This window comes from Gigantopelta aegis, chromosome 4, assembly GCF_016097555.1.
Source record: "Gigantopelta aegis isolate Gae_Host chromosome 4, Gae_host_genome, whole genome shotgun sequence".
NCBI classification, from domain to species: Eukaryota; Metazoa; Mollusca; class Gastropoda; order Neomphalida; family Peltospiridae; genus Gigantopelta; species Gigantopelta aegis.
The window spans coordinates 69,056,008-69,079,957 of record NC_054702.1 but is presented as its reverse complement, the minus strand read 5'-3'; the positions used below and the strand labels follow the sequence as shown (position 1 = coordinate 69,079,957).

Below are 23,950 nucleotides of genomic sequence, written 5' to 3'. Positions count from 1 at the left end.
CCCTATGATCCGACCTGATACAATTTAGCATTTTGATTAGAAGATATCTTAAGACAGTTCTGAATCCACTACTATCATAGCACTTTCTAATCTTTTGAGGTCTAATCAAGTTTTACCCATATGGTTAAAAATATAGTGATATATCCCACAAAAAACGTCAAAACACTTCGACGTTACACGATGACTTTTCGATTGGCACACTACAATCTTAAAATATGTAGTCTAGTTGAGCGATATAAATTAAAATCGATTATGGTATAATAAACAGAATATTAAACTCGCTACCATTTCATATCATGTTTATGTCCCTCATGAAATAATTTCCATTTAACTTGCTAAAGCTTGTAACAAATTTTATGAAAATTATTTCACTCGAGACATACACATGATATAAAACAAAAGCTTGTTTAATATCCTATAAATCTGGTTCCAGTGGTGTGAATGGCAATACAGTGGCGTAGGAAGGTGCCAACAAGTGGGGGGGGGGGGGGGGGGGGGGGGGGGAGGGGGGGTGGCCATGCACATTTTTACACTATTATAAAGCAAAATACCCCCCCCCCCCCCCCCCACACACACACACACTTCCTACGTCTTTGCAATAATGCAACTGGAAGTTAGTGTGGCTACAACTCCCCAATCTTTGGAACATGTGGGTATCAGAGCCTCTATACATCACCACAGGCTATGCTGTACTACAAAATCCTGTCAGTGGTACTAGAGGAATAGAGAGATATATTAGCAGATTGGCATAAAGCTGCCTCAGTGGTGTTGCCGTTAAGCCATCGGACACAAGGCTGGTAAGTACTGGGTTCACACCCCAGTACAGACTCCCACCCAGAGAGAGTTTTAATGATTCAACGGATAGATGTAAAACCACTGTACAAACCTCTCTCAATAACCACTGGGCAGACAGCCTCAGATAGCTGCGGTGTGTGCCCAGGACAGCATGCTTGAACCTTAATTGGATATAAGCACGAAAATAAATTGAACTGAATTAATGTCATATAATTGTGATAGGTGCATCAGGAAATACCAGATGAGGGATGGAACACGGATGACAAATGTTTGTAATACCCATGATCTATCATTAATCTTCACAAATATATCTGTATTCAAAGAATTTTACAACACCCTACGAAACGCTACAAAAACTAAAATATAAATAACACAAATATTATTTTTAATCTACATTTATTTCCGTCAATCGTCAAAATATTGAGCAGGGTTGCAAGGCTACAGTGAATGATAGATAGAAAAGACAAAAAGACAACCAAAAAAAACGCCCAAACAAAAACAATTATAGGTAAAAAGGTTTTTTTTAAAAATCTAAAACCTAAGGATGTAGACCACAACAATGAATTCAGTGGGTTAACAAAAAGGAAACTACAAATTCAAGTGCTTATCAGTTAACTAATTAATGATTATCACTGGCGGCATAGTGAGAGGGGTTTCCTTCCCCATATCATGACTCAAAGATTGTGAGTGGAAAAACCCCAATTAAAGTCCTGGCTATGCTAATGAAGATAATATTTATATCTTTTGTTTTTGTTTTTAGTTGTGCTTTTTTTGTACATATTATTATTAATATATATATATATATATATTAATATATATATATATATATATATATATATATATATATATATATATATATATAATATATATATATGATTTGTATGAGTATTACCTTCCTAATAGTAAGAAAGCATCAATAATATTTTTGAACCAAGATATTGCTGTGGCCTATTACATGCTTAAAGATGTACTGTATTAACTTTTCAAAAACAATTTCTGAAATGAAAAATACTTGAAAATAGAGTATTTTTTCTATATTAATTAATTCATCTAAATTTGTATTTACAACAAAAAACATAAAAGCAAATTAATGAATGTTGAAATTTCAAAAATGAAGAGATAAAAAAAAGGAAATAGCCAGTAAATATTAAAAATAAATGTTAATAAAAGTAATGCTTGATCTTATGTACCAATATGTGACTGGCTAATTTTACAGAGAATTTAAGTTAATACTATGAAAATAGAAATTAAACAATAAATATAAACCACAAAACAAAAAGAATGTTATTAGTAGCACACTTATCACAGATAATAAATCTATATACAAGTTAAGGGCAGCAATTGAGAAAGTTGAATGTTTTCAGCAGTCATTAACATTAGTGGAACAATCAGATTAAAAAAATAAAGTCAAAATTTTAAAATGAAATGACACGAATAATGCCTGCCCTTTAACTAATACTAAAAAGTTATACATGTATACGTTTATATTTTGTGATTAAACTTTTATCAAAAACAGCACACAGAAAGTATTGCCTGAAACTAAAATCATAGTTACATAATGCGTATGGAATGTTAGCAAAATATTTGACATTAGCTGTCATAAAAATATATATGTATGTATCCAACAATAGTAAAAAGCACATGTAAAATATGTTGGGGGAGGGGACTGAACAATACAAATTAAGATTTGTCTGTCAATTTGTCACAATGAAACTACAGTAAAACCTCTGTAAACAGAAATTCCCTGAAAACTGGACGTTTTTTTTTACAGTCCCGTTTTAAAATATCAGAACAGAACATAACATCTCTAAAGCGGATACCCATTAAAACTGTCATCTTTACTTGCTTCCATGGGTGTCCGGTTTAAAGGGGTTTCACTGTAGAACTTATGTCATATATACAGCTATCTAAAACAGGGCCTTTTTTAATCATCAACATCTTCACTTTACATGCTGTACTAAACTTTACAACTTACATGTACAGAAAGCCATCACAAATACTAAAATGGTTTCCATGTCAAGTTTTATGTCCAATATATCTTTATGACGGTTTTGATCAACTTTTACAGCTGCAGTTTTCATGTCATAAAATATCTAGTTGTGACTTTGGTAATAACAACCATAACCAGTGGTAAGTTCGGCCAGTTTATTAAGCTATTTAATCGTAGCCTAACACTGGCAGCGTCTACCATTTTGGATACCATTTAAGAATCCTATGGTCATAACCTTTAACAGGTGAATTTTTGGGGGCGAGTGGTGGTTACCGAAACACCATTAAAAATTCTTCAATTCATCTTTACGAAAAAAACCCACACCCTCCACAAACTTTGCTGGTTATGCTATAACTTGACAATTTGAAACCATTTTAATAATACATACATGTAGTTAAATCCTGTTACTGAACATAGAGATGAAATTCAGGCAACCTGCATTGGATGTCATTATGACAAATATACAAACACAACAAGTAACGTATTTTCAACATACATATAGTCACAAGGGTGAATTAAAAAATACAATACTGTATTCAGTGTAAAAAGTAGGCTGACATAATATGCTATTAAAAAGGTCATTTAAAAAAAATTAACATGAATTTTGACGTTAGTGTAATTTAAAATAAACTACTAACTTTAGAAAAATAAAATAGGTGCATAAAAATGACAGCAAAACTTCATCATAAAACAAAATTCCTTTTTCTATTAATATACAAATATATTAGTGTTTTTAATCAACTCCATTAATGCAAGCATATTTACACTAAAACAGTCTTGCAGTCAAAAACAGTTATGTGACACCACAAGTAACTCATTACAGATTAGAAATGTCTGTAATAAATTTTTATTCAGTTTTTCAAGAATAACTGTGCTTATTAGAGATATATACAATCATTTACTATCCACTATCTGAATAATATGGTGTTTTTAATAAGAGCGTTTATTACACCGAATACAGTATTTGAGCAGTATGGGTGCAGCATGCTGCGAGTTAGAAGTAAATACTGTTTTCTGCAATACTGATCATCTCAATAATATACTGACTGGTATTATACTGGTATGATTAATGGATAACACATCCATCTGGACGGAATAATAACAGCAGAAATCCTTACACCACAGAAAAACTACTATCTGTGCCTAACATATCAAAAAAACTACTATCTGTGCCTAACATATCAAAAAAACTACTATCTGTGCCTAACATATCAAAAAAAAGAAAAAAGAAAAGGACGAAAGAAAAACCCAAAAAGGTATAATACTGTAATGTCTTAAAAGCCCTGATTTTTATAATAACCTTTAATAAATATTCAGGAGTACTAAGAGTATACCGGTATATGTTTTTAATTATTGGATATAATGCTTCACTAGTTAACAACCTGATTGAGCTATATCTTTACTTTAGAAAACAATTTATATTATTTTAACAGTTTCATAACACACAGGTTTGTTTTTGTACATTATCATAAATCATTTCTTACTGAAAATACAGTTTGATTAGTTAAACATGAAATTTACGACATTATTTTAGTATTTTACTAAAACAAGTTCAATTTGTATATTATCTTCAATGAACTCATTTATATAATTTCAACCAAAGTTATTTGTAACTAATAATACTGTATGATAACATCAACTTATACACTTTTTACAGCTAAGCACATAATTATTGTAGAAAATGTTTTAGCTAAAGCTTTGGAAATGTCAATTAAATTACATTAGTCTGGATTAATGATATATTTATAACATTGTTATAGAAACAAGACATGTGCTCCGAAAATGATCATAAATAAATTCTATATAAATAAAGTCATTGTTATTTATAATGCTGTGAAATAGTTAAATACAACAAACTGAGTCCCATTGCTACTAGCAATGACACCACTGTGCATATACTACAATTTTGACAAATGGGCAAAGGCAACCGTGGACACTTCGAAGGCTGCAAATATGTCTCAACTTGAAAGTCTCTTGGTCCTTCCTGAAAAATACAAAACAAATCAGACAAACATGTTAATTAAATCCTATATAATATGGTAAAACATTCTGATCATTACAGAAACCTTGTAAGTATTGGACATTCACCAATCTGTGAAACTAATTAAAGTGTGTGTAAATCTTATAAAACAGAAAAACCAAGAAGCACCACACCACCACAAAGTAAATCAGAAACCAGCGTTAGGGTTCAATAATAGAATATTTTGTTTCTAAAATGTATTTGGAGCTATTAGAGAGGTTTTGCAACCACTATTGTTATGGATAGCAATAGGTCACCACTCTGAGTGTAGTTGGTTACGTCAGACTAATTTGCTTCCTCCTCTTTATGATTAAAAGGCCTGCTCCATGTAATAAATTTCAAGGCTAATATATAATTTACCTAAACAATAAAAATAAATAAATAACACTTCTAAGAATGCCACCATCTTTAAGTCATTAACCGTGCCGATCTGCCAAATGAGCTAAACTGTTAGTACTGTTACTGAACCATATTGGACCAAAACCGGCCTCGGTGGTGTAGTGGTTAAGCCATCAGACTACGGGCTGGTAGGTACAGGGTTCGCAGCCCGGTACCGGCTCTAACCCAGAGTGAGTTCTCAAAGGCTCAGTGGGTAGGTGTAAGGCCACTACACCCTATTCTTTCTCACTAACCAACTAACAAGTAACCTACTGTCCTGGACAGAAAGCCCAGATAGCAGAGGTGTGTGTGTGCCCAGGAAAGCGTAATTGAACCTTAATTGGATATAAGCAACAAAATAAGTTTAAGAAAAAGTATTGGACCAAATGTACAAAGCCTTTTTTAAAAAATTAAACGCATTTGTAAATGTATGTAGATACATGTGTGAAAGACATAAACAGGCATTGTACATTTGACCCATTAATAAGTATTTATAACACTAATGGTGTGCTTGCAAAACCTCTCCACTATTACCACCAGAACAACTAAAAAAACATTGATGAAATAATTTAAATAAAAATCTGCAAGTAATGTCTATAATTTAACAGCTAAAAAACTGTAATAGCCGAAAATATTTTACATTGTTCAGTAACTAAGGTCGGTACCATTATATAGGGGAAGATCGACTTACCTTTAAAGTGACATAAACGATAAAAATAGTGAATCTGAAGACAAACCATGAAATGAATATGTACATGTATGTAATACATGTATTCTCTCATCCTTATGTGTATATATGACAAAGCTATCCCATGAAACAAAGCTATGAAAGAAATTTCTATTAATTTAACACTAAGGAGTATGACGGCTGTGGTAATACATGATGTCATATTTATGCGAACTGGTGATCTGAGGTCATCAGACAACAGTTTTAGATTGATATTTTGTTATTTAAATAATGACATGATGGAGTCTTATAGTATAAAGGGCTAATTACACTGGAGAGTGGTAATAGAACCTGTTGTTTTCAATACATCCAATTACACTGAGCGTGGAACGGCCCAGTGGGAAAGCAGTAAACCATGTGGGACAGAATTCAAGCGATTTTTCATGAATGACTGACCAGCAAAATTAATATTTTAGCCTCGTTTAATATTAGAAATTCATTTTTGTTGTTGATACATGGTATATATAGTATGTATAAGTATGTGAATGAGTGCATATACAGGTGCAGATCCAGCGGGAAGATGTTGGGTGCACCCCCCCCCCCCCCAATTTAATGTGCCCCATGTAGTTAATAATTAATAAAATATCCACAAGACAAAAAATATATATTTATATATCTATACGATTTTTCACGGCCTAATTACAAAAAAACCTGCATGATTTATATGCTTTCCATCTGCCGCTTTCAGTTACCGCTCTCCTGTGCAATACATATGCAATCTGAAAATACCTAAAATGTAACTTGATACTATAATAGAAAATTCTGACATCAGACCGTGACGTTTTTTTTAAAAAGGTGATTGATTTAATTTCTCCCCTAACTTAGATTATGGGGAATTATTTAAGATATTCCCATACTGATACCATATAAATCCATATGCTACGGGGAGCTAAAAATTACTCTCCTTGAAATAGTCTTAGGAGAGTGATGGGGAGCGATAATGATAGCTCTTCTTAAATGGCGAGGTCTGTGAAATCTACGATACAGATTTAAAAAAAATGCATTCCATTTCCATTTCCTAGGATATGTACAGTAAAGTACACTCATAACGAACATGCTTAAAATGATGTACTGCATAGAACGAACTGATAGTAAAGTCCAGTTTTATCTCCCTATACATTACTAACCAACTTCTGAAATATGTACAATGAACCACTGCTATAACGAACTAATTATCATAGTCCCTTCCTGTTCGTTATAAGAGTACTTCACTGTATTGTAGACAATAGTAATTAATATGCAAATGCTGAGGTAACACACAAACTGATGGTCTCAATTACTGTTGAAAAGTTAAAGTATATATTTAAATCATTTAATGGCAGTGACATGACAGTTAACCTACTGAATAAAGAAGATCTGCACGGAATATGTTGAAATATACACTATAGACATGTATGTTACTCTTACTACAAAAGTAGTTTTGCAAATGTTTTAAACAGACAGCATTAAGTCAAAATTAACTCAATTATCTTGTCTAATATATAGCTGCTTTGTTATAATTCAATTATACACCAAAATATCAATAACAAGTGGGATATATATGCTATCATATACTGGTTGAATAAAGAACTTTTAGGGACAAATAAAAAGGTAAATTTTCAGGCAATATTTTGTTGTGACATTCATCAGGTCAACAGCTCTACCTTTAATCTCCTCAAATTGTAAAAATACAACATTATAACAAGTTAACAATGCAGGGCACAATATTTCAAAATCTGAGGTACGGTAAGTGTTGTGTTTGTCTGATTTTTATCTTGATATCCAATGATTTGGTTACCTGAATTATTTTTGCTTGACCGTTGTTGTATAATCCTAACACACCTGTACATCAGTTCTGTACCACGTTGTTCCAAAAACATTTTAAATTAAGTGATGTTTTACATTCCAAAAGCATTTTACAATAAGTTATTTTTTGATGTTCCATAAGCATTTTAAATTAACAGATTTTTTGATGTTCCAAAAGCATATTAAATTAACAGATTTTTTGATGTTCCAAAAGCATTTTAAATTAACTGATTTTTTGATGTTCCAAAAGCATATTAAATTAACTGATTTTTTGATGTTCCAAAAGCATTTTAAATTAACACATTTTTCAATAAGATAGTATTTTTCTATTTAACTATTGGAGCCAGTTGTTCAAATGTTTGTTAACTTAAACCAGTGGTTAACCTAAACTTTCATAACCAAGGACTGAATCAGTACAAATAATAAATGAAAACATATTGTTGAAGCTTTATTTAGAACAGCCAAGAATTAATTTAACTATGCTTTGAACAACTGGGCGCTCATGTATGCATCAAATGTTTAAAAAAAAAATTTGTTTAGAACTGTTTGAAACATTAATAGAACGTATCAACTTTACCATGTAAATGTTTGGTGGTTCAGGTGATTTTAAAGTTAAACTAACACTTGGATAGAACAATGATTTTCGTATGAAATATAATGCCTTGCAATGAATCTTCATAATTCAACATATACTGACGTCCAAAAGAAACTGTACATACATAAAATTTGAATAACTTAATAAATATTGTTGCTAATCAAAAAGAACAAATTTAAAAACCACCTTACACTTTGCATGTATCATGAAGTGCATTGTGAGGTTTAGATGTTGAATTTCAAGATACCTTCATAACCCACCGTACCGTTTGTTGGTTTTCTATAACATAATTACAAGCCTTGTAAAGTTTCTTTTGGATGCCAGTATACATAGTACACCACACATCAGACAAACAACAAGACAAAATGTTTTTATCATGCATACAGGTGAGGATGTTAACATACACAACTTACTTTCATGCTTACATCTAAGGTATGACCTCTGACTAAGCTATACAGGTTGTATGTCTGTCCAGGCCAAAAACTACAGGGTTTCAATGACCATTCCCACAACCAGGTAAAACTCTTTAATTAAGCCTAGTGTTTGCCAAAGCAGTCTGCAAAGGAAAAAAAGCTAAACATACGAACACTATATTTGTTTCCCTGTATATTCTGGACAGTAGTAAAATACATGCTGATACTATATACCTATAGGCAGTGGTAGTATACGAATAGGTTTAGCTAGTTAATACACACAAACACACACATACACAACACTATCACAATGAGCATGGTAGTAGTGGCCTCATGTATGCTTTAAACATTTTGTTATAAAGCATAGCACATTTAGTTTCACAAAATAAATTTGAAGCAATCTAAATTTCAAGACTATTTGAAGCAGGAATACTGATTTTGAATATTTATTTACGAACATTTTCTCAATTTTTTTATAAACTTTGTTCGTTTTGTTTAATGACACCACTAGAGCACATTGATTTATTAATCATCGGCTATTGGATGTTAAACATTTGGTAATTTTGAACAATCTTCTTAGAGAGGAAACCTGCTACATTTTTACATTAGCAGCAAGGGATTTTTTAAATATGCAATTTCCCACAGACAGAAAAGCACATACCATGGCCTTTGACAAGTTGTGGTGCACTGGTTGGAACGGAAAAAAACCCGATCAGCTGAATGATCCACCGAGGTGGTTCAATCCTGTGACTCAAGCACCTCAAGCGAGCACTCAACTGACTGGCTAAAAGCACACTGAAGCCTCTTTTTTATATATAAAGTGTGAACACTGAACATAAGACAAAACTAATAAAAGCTACACAGCATCTCAAACATGGGTTAACCATGCTCACTATATCTGAACAAGCAGGAACGGAAGAAAATGTATTAATAACTCATGCGTTAATGCGTCCAGTATATCAAATTTGATACCTAAGATATGTAAAAACATATTGTGTGTGTTTAGTCGATAGGATCAACGATGAGGGGAGCAACATAAGCCGAGTGTCGCACTCCGAAACTGAAGGCTGGATCGCATCGCTTATCCATGCACACCTGGATAAAAGAAGACATTGATTAGACAACAAGATACACCTGTGTAATGTAATAGAGATTGTCTATACCTAAAACCGTATGCTCCTCAGTCGTTTGTTTTAGTCTGCAGGGTCAGCAATAAGCGGACACATATATGGGGAATGTTTGACACCGAAAGTGAATGCCGGGGCTGATCTTCGGTTGAAACGAACCTGAAAATAGTGAATTTAAAAATTAAATCATACTTTGGAGCGTCCCTCCCTCTATCTCACCCTGCGTACCACGTGAAATGGTTTGTGGGTTTGCTTCACAGATGTTCCTTGAGACTGAATCCCAAGACCACAACAAATGTTTTGGGGTTTTTTGCTTGGGGATGGGATCAGGATGAAATGAGAACTGGAGAAATCAGGAAAGTCATGAGAAAAATATTATGATGATTAATAGTACACTGGACTTTGTCTAAACCAGATTCAAGATGTACTGACAACATGAGCCAGTGTACACAGATAGCTGGATTAGAGAGATGTCAGCCAAACTGTTGTCACTGGTCAAGACCTTGAAAGTGTTACACAAATGCCGGTTTAGACAGACAATATACATGTATATATTATGCTAGATCATTAAAAATGTTTTGGTGAACCATTTTTAAAATAAAACAAAGTGCATTAGAGAATACTCAATGAGCTATGAGGCAATACCGTTTGGCAAGGGAAAGACAACATCAATTCACGAGTGCAAGATAAACGGTATTGCCGAATATCAAGTTGGGTATTCTTTTTATTACCCATTTTCAATATTTATCATTTTATGGAAGATTTTCGAACGATACTGTTGTTGTAAATAAGTTTGCAAGTTTAAAACACGAGAAAGCGTTGCATCACAGCTGTGACATACGTATCACTGATGACATAAGTTAGTGGTTGGCATGACGTCCACCAAGGAAACTATTCTTACACACAATTAACTGCCTATAATGAAGCACTCTTTATGACATCAAAATGTATCTAGGGGAAAAAAAGGTTTTTTATTTTTCCCTAGGGAAAGATCATTTTTCTTTCCCCACTTCCCTTTTCCCATATGGGCAATAATGTTTTTCCTTAAAGGATGATGGTGACAAGGAAAACGGAAATGAAGTGGGAAGTTAGGGAGCTGTAAATATGGTGTAAATTGGGAGAGAAGAGAGCTTGCTTGAAATATTATGGCTTTTAATAAATACCAACTATAAACATATATATTTTGTATCCTTTCAGAAGTGATCTAGTAGAAATTGCTTGAAACCAGAGACATTTTCCAGAAATTATTTGCCAGTTAGATGCATGCCAAAATATCAGTCAGGAACCCCACCCAGAATCTCTGAAGATCTGAGGCTGGATGGGGAGTTGAAGACGCTTGGTTGCCATTATATGTTAAAAAAAACCTCATTTAAAATGCAGTCACATTTTAGAGAAACTGAAGGGTAGATCTAGGAAATATTTTTGGTGTGTGTGTGTGTGTGTGTAGGTGGACTAATGGGGAAAAAGACAAATAAACCAACTCGTCAAAAGGGCATCAGAGCTACACTATTTAATTTTCAATTTTGTCAGCAGTAGATAATTAATTTGTAATGACCACCTCAGTTAAATTTCTATATAAATTTTTTAATATTTATGAAAATTATAAAATTCTATTTAAATTTTAAAAAATGTATAAAAATTATAAAATGCTATTTAATTTTTTTTTTATATAAAAATATATTTAAATTTAAAAATGTTTTGTTTATAATAATTATAAAATTCCAATAAACATGTAGCTCTCTATTAGTTTGTGAAGACTGCCCCTGAAAATACTTTTAATAAGTTTCTGAACCATCCAATCAAAACCATAGGAGAAGATAGAAATTGAAATTTTTAATGTTAAATTTCTATTTAATGTTTTTAATTTAATAAAAAATTCTAAAATTCTAAATGTCCAAAATATAACTATTAGTTTGTGAAGACTGTCCCTGAGAATACTTACACTTGGTTTCAGAACTATCCAATCAAAACTTTAGAAGATAAGACTTTTAAGCTTTCAATTTAAATTTTAAAAACAATCAATAAAAATTCGAAATTTCCTGAATATTTCTCCATTAGTTTAGAGGATCATTGTACCAAGTTTCAGAACACTTCAATCAAAACTGTATGAGAAGACAGACTTCAATGGAAAAGCTGACAGAGGGATGGATGGACGGATGGCTGGGTGGGCGGGCATATGGATGGACAAACGAATGCTGGACAAATCAGTATCAAAAAGGTTCTGCTAACAAGAGGAGCTAAAGTGGGTAAAAAAGGGACACTTGAATATTTTTAGGGGGTGGGTCCCCTAGTCCCCCCTTGGATCTGTCTCTGAAACTGATAAATGGTTTATAAATACAGTGGGTGATCAACAATAGTGTTCTTTCCAACCTATAATCAGGCATTTTGCTTCTGCAAGTCTACTAAACTCATTTTTAAATGTGGGAAATCATTTACATTGTCATGCATATGATACCAAATATATGTCACATGGAACTAGACAAAACTAACACTTGCACAAAGACCATAGGCCCTACAGCAAGTAGGGTTTCAGTCAAAATCCCCGTAACAGGACAGCACATGCCACAACTGTAAATCAATGGAACTAGAGAAACTAACAATTGCACATAGGCATAAAAGAGCAAGAAGGATTTTATAGTCAAAATACCCATAACAGGACAGCACATACCACAACTGTGAATCAATGGAACTAGAGAAAACTAACAATTGCACATAGGCATAAAAGAGCAAGTAGGGTTTCATAGTCAAAATACCCATAACAGGACAGCACATACCACAACTGAATCATTGGAACTAGAGAAAACTAACAATTGCACATAGGCATAAAAGAGCAAGTAGGGTTTCATAGTCAAAATACCCATAACAGGACAGCACATACCACAACTGTGAATCAATTGAACTAGAGAAACTAACAATTGCACATAGGCATAAAAGAGCAAGAAGGGTTTTATAGTCAAAATACCCATAACAGGACAGCACATACCACAACTGAATCAATGGAACTAGAGAAAACTAACAATTGCACATAGGCATAAAAGAGCAAGTAGGGTTTCATAGTCAAAATACCCATAACAGGACAGCACATACCACAACTAAATAAACGAACTGACAGAATTAATGCATGACATTGTGTTGTAATAAGTCCAGACGTTGTCTGCTTACTTTTTCTGGTGAGTGGGCGCCTGGGCCTGGTTTTGTGGTGGTGTCTGACGGCATGGGGTTTCTTGAGGTAAGACTGTACTGGGGTTTCTTCTCACGATACAGGTTGGGATTACACACGCTGTAGTTGGCAGGTCCAGGAGTCTGAAAAATAATATACATCAAAATAATTAAACAGACTTATAATAATAATATCTAAAATAGAGAGGGGACATAAGCTTCTGTGTGTAGGGCATACAGGTAAGCTATTTAAAAGAGAATGTTGAAATATGAACCTATGGGTGGGTGGCTTAAAATGTACATAAATTTATCAGTAACATACACTATAACAACACATAGGTAATGTTTAATAAAAGAGTAAACAATAACAATAAGGGAGATAACTCTGGTAGATTTAGTGAGAATGATTTAGTAACTACAAGAAAAATGTGCTAGTATTCAGTTCACTTGCATGAAATCATATGTATTTTGTAATGAGAGGTGAAGGTAGAGTGTAATTCGTTTTCACCTCTGGGGATGGTTTGTATCGAAGGTTTACAAAGGTAGAGGAAACCTGCTTCAGCAACACAGGTTTCTCTTACATATTAGTAGCAAGGGCTTTATTATGCACTACATAGGCCAGTATGCAGGGGGCGGCTGTGATGGGTGCATACACCTCCTCTCCCCCCTCCTCCCCCCCCAAAAAAAATAACCTACGGTCCACCTTTTTTCTATCAAATTTAGTTTACATAAACATTTAAAAAAAAAAAATTGCCATTGTTGGTCCCATCATGAGGAATTTGCACCCATTAAAAATCCTGCATATGGGCCTGCTACAGACATGATTGGCATACATATCATTTGATGTGTATGGTTTACATACCCCCAATGAACATAGCGGTGCATTGAATTAGAAAAAAACTCTACATAACAAAAAGGAATAGTCCTTATATACCAATCATGAAACATTGTTTAACACAAGGGAAACCCTATGTGAGCGTCAAGGGTAATCTAGTTCAATGACACCACTAGAGCACATAATAAATAAATAATACTCAGCCATTGGATGTCAAACATTTGACAATTCTGACATTGGGTCTTCAGAAGAAAACAAAACTACATCTTTTCCTTTAGCAGCAAACCATTTTAACTATACAGTGAAACCTGTGTAAACTGGTCCCTGAACAAACCAGAATCCTGTCAAAACTGACCAAAGTTTTATGGTCCTCAGTTTTCTAAATTCTAACATGCAACCCTGTAAACATGGAATCCTGTAAACACGCAACCCTGTAAACACGGAATCCTGTAAACACGCAACCTTGTAAACATGGAATCCTGTAAACATGCAACCCTGTAAACACGGAATCCTGTAAACACGCAACCCTGTAAACATGCAACCCTGTAAACACGGAATCCTGTAAACACGGAATCCTGTAAACACGCAACCCTGTAAACATGGAATCCTGTAAACACGCAACCCTGTAAACACGGAATCCTGTAAACATGCAACCCTGTAAACACGGAATCCTGTAAACACGCAACCCTGTGAACACGGAATCCTGTCTAAAACAGATAAATATTAGGTCTACAGAGTGTGATCCACTTTGGACACGTTTCTCTGCATACACTTACCCATGGTCCACTCAGAAGGTTTGATCCTATGACCCAAGCACCTCAGGCAAGTGCTCCACTGACTGAGCTAAATCCCACACCACCAAAGGTGATCACGCCTACAACCTATCACACCTCGGGTGCACATTCTAGCAGAGAGTCACATCCTGATCCTACCAGTGAAGAAGTACCGTAATACAGCTAATAAACGTTTTAAAACAAACCTTTTGCATGTCTTCGTGGAAGCTGCCAATCTTGCTTCGACCAGTTAATGAAAATATGGGAGCTTGCTTCTTCCCACCCTGTGCAGTCTTTCCAAGCATTGGTGGTAGATTGTACACATTTGGACCTGAAATAAGAATACTTGATATTGTAATCTTACTACTAAATAATACTACTATTGATAGAAAACAAACAAAGATTTAAAATGCATAAGTTAATACAAATCATAGAATTAATACAATTTATAGGTGTATAATTGTAAATGCAATGAAATCCATCTGAACAGGACACCTTCTGGACTATGTAAAGAAGTCCCGTTTTAAGGGATATGTGGTTTTGAGAGGTTCTGTTCTGTACCAATATTTATAAAGGGGGACCATGAAAAATGTCTGGTTATCAGAGAATTCTGGTTTACAGAGGGTCCTGTTTTGAGATGTTTCACTGTATATGAAAGCATGGCTATACCTAGCTGAAAAGAAGCAAGTAACCTCTTTAGCTTCCCCACCCTCAAAGAAGTATTTCAAAATCCCTATTTAGTGTAAAAGTGCCCTTATTGTCTAGGTGGAAAAGACTGTATATTATATTAGCCCCATTTTACTCATTTATTTAATTTATTTTTTGCTAGTTCCTGCATTGAAAAAGATGAGAAAGAAATATTTGGTTAATGATACCCCAGAGTGAAAGGATGTCTAATGGGGATTAAAATAAGTTGAGAATAATCATTCAAGAAAATCCAGAATGATATCTTGTTTCTCACAAAATCGGAAAGATATCCATCAAACCCCACCCCACTCCATCGTACTTATATAAAGAGGGAACCTCACCCTAACCCTAAATCTAATCATAAAGTTTAAAGGGGTGGAAGCAGGTGGACATTTTAGCAAACAGAGAAAACCAGCTTCCCCCATACAGGTTACTCTCACTGAAACAACAACAAGGCATCTTTTATATGCACTTCCCTTTAATACTACAGCACTTTGATGTACCAGTCCTGGGTCAAGGGTGGGGATAGGAAAGAATCCAAGTCAGTTGGGGGTGATCGATCATCCTGTGACAGTCCCGTATATTAGGTAAATCTGGTTCTTGATAATTTTTGTAATCTACATACCAGTGTGGATCTCTGGTGAAAAAAATGGCACTTTTGTCCAGCCCGTCCCCAAACAGCCCCAATTTGACATGACAGACCTGACTAGTAAGAATGATATCTGGAAGGGTGGACACAATCTCTAGTGAAGAGGACACTGTCTCTAGTGCGGTGCAAAAGCCATATTTTTATTCTAACAGAGCAGAAGAAAAAAAAAAAAAAAAAAAAAAATGGTCAAGTGGGGTGAGGGAGACAAGTGGTATGTGCTCCAGTATAGTGCTGTTAAAGGAAAGCAAACTTAAAAAAAAATGTTTCATGTAATTTGCACCTGGTATTAGTTTTACCTGGTGTTTGATCAGTTCCTCGACTGCGGTGTCGACTTCCGAAAGAATACTTAGGTGCGGACTTGGCAGCTGTGGGTCCTGCTTCCTCGGGGCGGTACGCTCCTGGGCCTGGAGTCTTAGCCATGGTGAAATCTCTGTGACGGCTATGCAGTGAATAGTGAGGAGTGCCGTCCTTTCCATCGCGGTACATTTTCGAGTCGGGGTAGTACGCGGGGCCTGGACTGCTGTCATCGCTGAACTTCCCGTGTCGGATGCCAAATGAGTAGATGGGCCGCTTGTTGTGTACACTCCTGGGATCGTGAAAGTTACCACCTACCAGTCCGGGAAGCTGGTATTGAGGTCCAGGACTGGCGTACATGGCAGCTATCGGCCCCCGAGGGCGAGTCGGCTGCCATGTGGACTGTGTCACTTCACACTTGCAAGCCATGTTTCTGGTGAGATAAGATCTGAAATAATAATAATGATAATATAATAGTAATAACAATAATAGTAATAATACAAAAATTAAATAAATGTAATTTTAAAATATGAAGGAACACATATATTAAAGCCTCACCCCTACTTAAAAAAAACTCTTTAAGAACAACATTCGAAAAATATTAATCATCTAAAATAAACACTATTTCTACATTTAGGCTTACTTTGTAAGTTGTACTACAAAGCTGCAGTTTTTATTTAAAAAAACAAAAACAATTCCTAATACAAAATACAAAAACCACTACAGTCTTAATAAACTGTTTTTGCCACCAGCAGATATGGTCAGCTGCCCTTCCTACGAGAGTGAAACCTTTTTAAACAGGATCATCTGCTTTAGACAGAATCCACTGTTTACAAGGTCGTGATTTAGAAGTTAGACATTTGGGACTGTGAAACCTGGCTGGTTTTGACAGGAATTATTTGGTTTGTTCAGGGTCCGGTTTAGACAGGTTTCACTGTACAAAGAAGTTAAAAAAGGGAAAGGGAAGAGACAAAATTTAATGTGGATGATCCATTCTAAAAGAATAAACAATAAATAAATAAATAAATAACCCAGACGACAGCTTTAATCACATAGTTTCCTATTTTAACATTTAAAGTTACGTTTAGATTTTATCCTTTTGAATGTAAGGCAAATTAACATTGTTATTATGCTAGCAACAGCAGTGGTTGTTATAATAAGAATAAACACAAACTACTACTATGTACAGTGGCATATATACACAGGGGTTCAAAAAATTTCAACAAAATTACTTGCCACAGGGCAAGTGCCAATCAGATATTCACTTGCCCTATATATTTTTCCACTTGCCCATACTTCTTAAGATAACCAGTTGTGTTACTCCGGTTTAATTTAATACTGTACTTAATAGTGTAATAATTTTGAAAGTAATTGGTTTAATTGCACAAATAAAGAATTTTGCCAATGTGGCTATATCGAGTTTTATCTGTATATAATAGTATTTTATAATATTTGTAATGTTTTCTGTAACTAATTAAATTATTGTTATTTACAGGTAGTCATTGTATGTTAAGTTTTAATGTTTACTATACCTAATTAATCCAATGTCTCTTTCAGGTAATTCTGAAAAGGATAGTGCTCCTTTAATTTAATCATTTACTTTTAATACAGCTTCTTTATTCCAGGTGCTCTTATTTCAGTCAGCTTGTTAACTGGTGATATGTTGATTAAAAACACAGCATGAATCTTGCACAAAAACCTAACAATAGCACTTGCATTCTTGCACTGTGTCTGTCCTTTGTTCTAAACTTTCAAGCTTGGGTCTACTGTAAGCTGGTATTCTGTCTTGGTGTTTCTGTCCAGCTTCTAGTTATATAATCTTCAGCATAAATACTGAGAGCTCTTGTTCTCAGTGTGGAAATGATACTCACTTCGATTCTTGCACTTCGATTCTTGCATTCCAATCTATTTTCGCGATGATGACGGACGTTAGCCCTTGCTCTCTCGATCTGCCCCCCCCACCTGGGGGGACTGATGAAGACTTATGGAATGCTGCTTGAATACCGGGTCTCGTACACTGGGTCACGGGCAACCGTGACCTTGGTGTACGGAGACTGGATTCAGAAGAAAGGAAGGTGGAGGAAGAGGAGACGTGTGCCAGCGGCGGCGCAGGGGGGGTCAAAACCGGTGGCTAAACCGCCGGCGGCGACTCCTTCTGTTAGACCGCCGAACACCGCTCACCAGAGGAAGACGACCCAGATAGAAGAGGTTCCGGCCCCGGCTGTCTCGGCTACCGTCCCCTTGGAAGAAGACGAATTGGACGAGCCTGACACAGCCATCTGTGTCACCCCGCCCAATCGGCCTCCTGCACCTACTCCTACTCAAGCGCTTCCGGACGTGTCGCCGACCCTACCGACGACACCCGTTGAGGCGCAGGCCCGGAAGGAGCCAGTTGTGAAGAGGAGGAAGGCGAACACTCACCCAAGTTCAACTCCACCCAAGCCAACTCGCCCCTCTAAACCGCCGCAGCCGGAGACAGAACCAGAGGGATGGTGGTCACTGCAGGCTGGCCGTCTCCAACAGCGTTACCAACGGCTGGTGAAGACCAATCTCACAGATGTACGCCACCTGATTAGCCGCCCTAAGGAGCAGTCATATCAACCTCTACCCGACGGACTCAACGAGGGGGAATTCGCGGTGCACCGGCTCAAGATGCGGGAGGGACAGAACGCAGTGTGCGTAACCATCCGCCGGAACGGAAGATTTAATCAAGGTCTGCTACTACCGGAGATGGACAACCTGACATTACATCGTGTCCTAAAAACCGTCGCGGGTCCGCATTACCGTCCAATCACCAAGTCGCTAGCAGACTCCGATTACCGGCAGTTCCTCCCGCACCTTGACATCCACTACATCGGAACCCCCTAGATACCAACCTTTACCTCCGTGAGTACCAACCTCTTTTATTGGGCTAGTTAGACTTTAAACGTTTTGGAAGCAGTTCAAAATTCTTATGTTTATTTTTTTATAAGTAGTCTAACGCATTTTATTTTGGCACCCGTTCAATTGCTCAAAATCACCTTAAAAACCTTTTGGCTGAGCAGTCTTAACTAATTTGGGTTAAATTTTAGAGTCCGGACATGTTTTGGATGCAGTTACTCTTTGTAGACTTAGGTAAAATACAGGCTTCACTGAGGAATCGAAATTCAGCCAATCAGAGCACGGCTCCCACTCGGTGTACTTCAAGTTTACGAAGTGTCTGCTATTTGGTCCGCGCTCGCGTTGACCTTACTAAATGGCTTTATTCCAAATTCCGCCCACCTCAAACTTAACCCCTCCCCCCTCCTGCTCCGGAGTTAGTCACTGGCGAAGTCAGAGGCTAAATCCGTGGTGGGTGTGCCTGAACCTTCGTGGATAGGGGCACGTAAAAAGAGTTGCCCGTTGCCCGAAATGATATTGTCACTATTGCTGTGATATCGTATTCTTAGAGGATTTCTAAGGTCAGTTATTTGTATTTGTTATTTGTAGTATTCATGTTTCTTATCTAGTGTATTTGTTTACAGGCAGGTACTAAATGTAAATTAATGTTTGTGGATTAAGTCGGTACATTATAATATAATGTATTAATACGTAAAATAACTCTTCTGCAAATATATTTGTCTAAAGTAATTAAATGACAGATGAAGCATATTAAATTAAGTTCTAATGTCTAAATGGTAATGTAATTAATAGTATGATTTCTTATCACTAAATACTAATGGGTTTTAATGTTAAATTAATTATGGTGTAATAGTTAACTGAGAGTAAGATGTTTGCACTGTTTGTATTATCTCAGAAGAGAGTTTATTTTATGCTATGACTATTATTGCTATTAATATAATTATGGACTTTGGATTATAGTGTTTGTACGATATTTAGTGCGTTTTATTATTTTATTTAGATCGCTATTTCTGAATGCATGTGTCCGTTACCGGCCAGGTGTTACAACCTTAGTTACACACACTTGGTATGTACATGACTGTGTTGTTATACGTGTATATTTTTATGACGTTGTAATGTATATGAATGTGTTAAACATTAGTAGTGAATGTATTAGGAAAGTATGGATTGTATAATTATATAAAGGAATAACAGATGGTGTCATGTCATGTGTATTGTGAATGTATTGTTTGATAGGAACCATGTATTAGTAAAATGTGATTCGATACATATGTTTAATTATTTATGACAGTCTAGGAAATGTCATGTTTCATATATATGTATTTCTTATCGTAATGTCATGTATAATATTCTTGTTGTATTTTAATTTAATATTTTGATTGTTTCAGGGTTTTAAAAATACTTTATGTAGGATGTTGAATAAAATGCCATTGTCCTGAACCATACAGCTGTTTGTCGTTTATTTTGGAACAAATCAAATTGCTGTTACACCAATAGGTTACAACACTTACCCAGGAAGTACTAAATGTATATGTCTGTCCAGTAGTATCAACTGTCTTCTCTATTTGTTGATTTAAACTTTATTTTTTTAAATAGTGTCCATTTGTTGATTTAAAAGTTTGTTATTTGTTTGGTAGTGTCCACTTGTTCATCTAAATATAATTATTGGGTTGATGTATGCCTAGGTGACCACTTGTATGGCCGTGGATGTTGTGAGATCCCTTTCCACTCGTGAGCCATTCTTTTATGGCTGGCATTGGTTCAAAAATATTGAGGGATTTTGGCCCATGTGTCATTATTGTGTGTATATTATTTAAATTTGTTTGGCCCAAAACACTTCTCTGAGGTGTTTTTATCCTGTTCATAGCTGAGAAAAGTCTCTCGCAAACAATCGTAGCTGGGTTCAAGTAAACATAAGCTCTTACTTTGGAAATGTTTTTAAATAGTGCAGGCTTGGTAAACAACAGCCGGGGAGGGGGTGTACATCAATTGCAGCCTTGTATTTTTAACTTATTGAGCATAATTTATTTGTTAAAAACTATTAATAAAGCAGAAACAATGAATATATTCATGTATGCTTAGAGGGCATCGCACCATCACGATTATGACGTAGGGCTAATGAAAAATAACTTCACCTACACGAACGTAGATTTAAATTTGTACTGAATTACTAAAGTACTGAAAAAAGATTAAGTATGTTCTGCTACAAGGTTTATTATCTAAACTAAAATGTCTTGCAACTTTTATAAGAATACAGTTCATAATATGTATGCTCTGTTCAAATGAACTCAGAAATTATAAACTTGCTTTACGTCCCCATTTATTTGTAAAGAGCAGATTCCGGAACTACGTTAACGTCTAATTTAATTTAAATATAACAATTTAAACTGTATCCAACTCATTTACCATGTTTGCAAGGATTAAACATTATGATTGCACACACAAGGCATGTATACTTTATTTTTTATATAAGCTGTAAAGTGTACTGAACGCTATTTCTCTGAAGATCATTGAACCGATTATTTGTATGAATTCAGTCAAAAGTTCAGTGGCGGAAATTACTGATCTTAGTCGATAGTAGAAGGGGAATAACTCTAAAGTTGTTATAAAACTTTTCAACACATTGTTTTGGTGTGTCAACACACTGGCAAGAGTTCCGATCATTCCAGCATTTAAGGTTATGGTTAGCTCTCCTCAGAGCTATGTAAATGCTCGTACGATCGGAACTCTTTCCAAAGGTTTTAGCAAGATTTGTAACAAAATTCTAAAAATGTTTTAGGTGTTACATTAGACTATTAGTCACTTGTCATCAGGCATATGCAGTTAACATAATTACTTGCCCAGCATGGAAATTCCACTTTACACGGGTGTCGGGTGATGGGATTTTTTAACCCCTGTATACACATTGTTATAACAATAAACACTAAATATTACTGTGTACTGTGGCATATATACATTGTTATGATCATAAACACTGAATATTACTATGTACAGTGATATATATACATTGTTATGATCATAAACACTAAATATTACTGTGTACTGTGGCATATATACATTGTTATGATCATAAACACTGAATATTACTATGTACAGTGATATATATACATTGGTATAATAATAAACAATAAATTATTACCTACAGTGGTACATGTACACTGTTATAATAAAAGTAAACACTGAATATTACTATATTTTAACATTATCAAAACTCCACAGTATTATAAGGCCAAACAAAAAAATAGGTGTGTTTCTGATTGCATCCCCCCAAAAAGGTAGGTATTTTTTTTTTCCCTTCCCTTTCTTCCTTAATGTGTGTGTACTTGTATAACATTATCTATAAATAATATATATGGATTTGTGGCATAAACAGATGTTTAAAATATCGAAATAACCTGTACCAAGGCTATGTACGTACATTCGGTTACTTCCGTGACCGACCAAGCTGTTCGGTGGTAGCTAATCAGGGGAAGGAACTCTATTACAAAAGCTTTTCCATAATTTCTCGATGTTTTTCGGAAGGGAATTACATGTGCAAAATGTATTGTATAATAGTACGTAAACAATGTGCAAGGAAGGAAATACTCTTGTTTGGTGATGTTGTCCTCTTTTATTTTTCACTTTATTGTTGTTGTTGTTTTTTTAGATTTTTTTTTTCAGTTTAAGAGAAAACAAATTAGGGTCAGGTGTGTGTGTGTGTGTGTGTGTATAAAACTAGGGACAGTCGGTCAACCAGAAACACACCTATTTTTTTGTTTGGCCTAAGGACTGCCCTCTCTTTTTTTTTAGGGGTGGGGTTGGGGGAGGGAATAAGGAGTTTTATTTGGTGTTTTTCACTGGTTGGTCTTGGGGTAGTTTTTTCAAGGTTGGGCACTTTTTTTCCCTTCTTTTTTTTTCCGGATGCAATGGGTTGTTTGGTGGGGGGTTTTGATGAGTGTATTATTTATATATTTACACATGCAGACCTTCAATAAAACAACAGTCATCTCTTCTAGATTGTTGTTTTTTAAAATATATTTTTTATAATATTTATATATATATATATATGAAACATTTTTAATAATAATAATACAACTGTAATAATACACTAATTTACAATGAATTAATGCTATTAAATTATATTTTAAATTATAAATAACATCACATAATAAATTGGTGCGCCATACACCTGTACACTCTTTAAGAATTTAATCTTATTAATCTTATTTACAATTATTAATTCTCAATTCAAAACAAACATATCACTAACATATTTCTTATTTTGTATATTTAGTGTCATGATCTGATAAGCTACACTAAAACAGAATGATGCAGGCGTTAAAATCATGAAAAGACATACACGTAGGCCTTGTCGCAGTTCTAATTTTTAGTAGGACGTCTATGGCGGTTACTTTCTGGTTGAACTGGTTCACCTAGTTTTAATATTATTATTATAAATAATATGGCTTTTTCAGTCAAATACGATTAAACTTTTTGTAATATTATATTAGGCGGCGTACTTACCACGTCAACAAGCTAAGTAAAATAGGTTAACGTTGCTGTCTAACCTAAAAAAGATGAAATATATTGCTAGGCTGGTGGTTGTCAAGCAATAACAATTGTTTTAGTTTACTCTATAAACATGGATACTGACAGAGCTGTCCATGTGACCGGTTTCTGAGTTTCTGAATGGTTGAAAAAACTTGTCTTAGATACAAGGGAAGCCACTCAAATATACTGTTGACACGAGGCTACCGACCAGAGGTAAAGATCAAAGAAAAGACACCGTAGTAATATGACACGGGCGTGTATGCAGGAATTTTAGCAGGGTGTGGATAGCCACACTGTTGGGGCCGAAATTTAT

The 23,950-nt window shown here is 35.1% G+C and overlaps 1 protein-coding gene across 2 annotated transcripts; it reads right to left on the bottom strand.

Annotated features, from left to right (window-relative positions):
• Positions 1–1,177: 1,177 nt before the first annotated feature.
• On the bottom strand, positions 1,178–23,749 carry LOC121371000 (outer dense fiber protein 3-like). 2 transcript variants are annotated; one of them, XM_041496594.1, is made up of 6 exons: positions 23,611–23,749; positions 16,230–16,675; positions 14,804–14,928; positions 12,993–13,133; positions 9,867–9,989; positions 1,178–4,769 (listed from the first exon to the last, which is right to left on the bottom strand). In XM_041496594.1, exons 2-5 carry the CDS (start codon positions 16,654–16,656, stop codon positions 9,897–9,899), a joined length of 786 nt encoding a protein of 261 aa, XP_041352528.1. In that variant the 5' UTR covers positions 16,657–16,675; positions 23,611–23,749; the 3' UTR covers positions 1,178–4,769; positions 9,867–9,896. The 2 variants fall into 2 exon arrangements, with proteins under 2 accessions (XP_041352528.1, XP_041352527.1); XM_041496593.1 differs by lacking the exon at positions 9,867–9,989 and adding an exon at positions 9,676–9,798.
• Positions 23,750–23,950: the final 201 nt, after the last annotated feature.

What these genes read in the sequence shown, in the direction of transcription:
- LOC121371000 (XM_041496594.1), bottom strand. Translation starts at nt 16,656, where the DNA reads ATGGCTTGCAAGTGTGAAGTGACACAGTCCACATGGCAGCCGACTCGC. An exon ending in AGGAACTGATCAAACACCAG is followed by an intron (nt 14,929 to 16,229) that starts GTAAAACTAATA and finishes TTCTTATTTCAG; the next exon opens with GTCCAAATGTGTACAATCTA. An exon ending in GCGCCCACTCACCAGAAAAA is followed by an intron (nt 9,990 to 12,992) that starts GTAAGCAGACAA and finishes CACTATTTTCAG; the next exon opens with GTTCGTTTCAACCGAAGATC.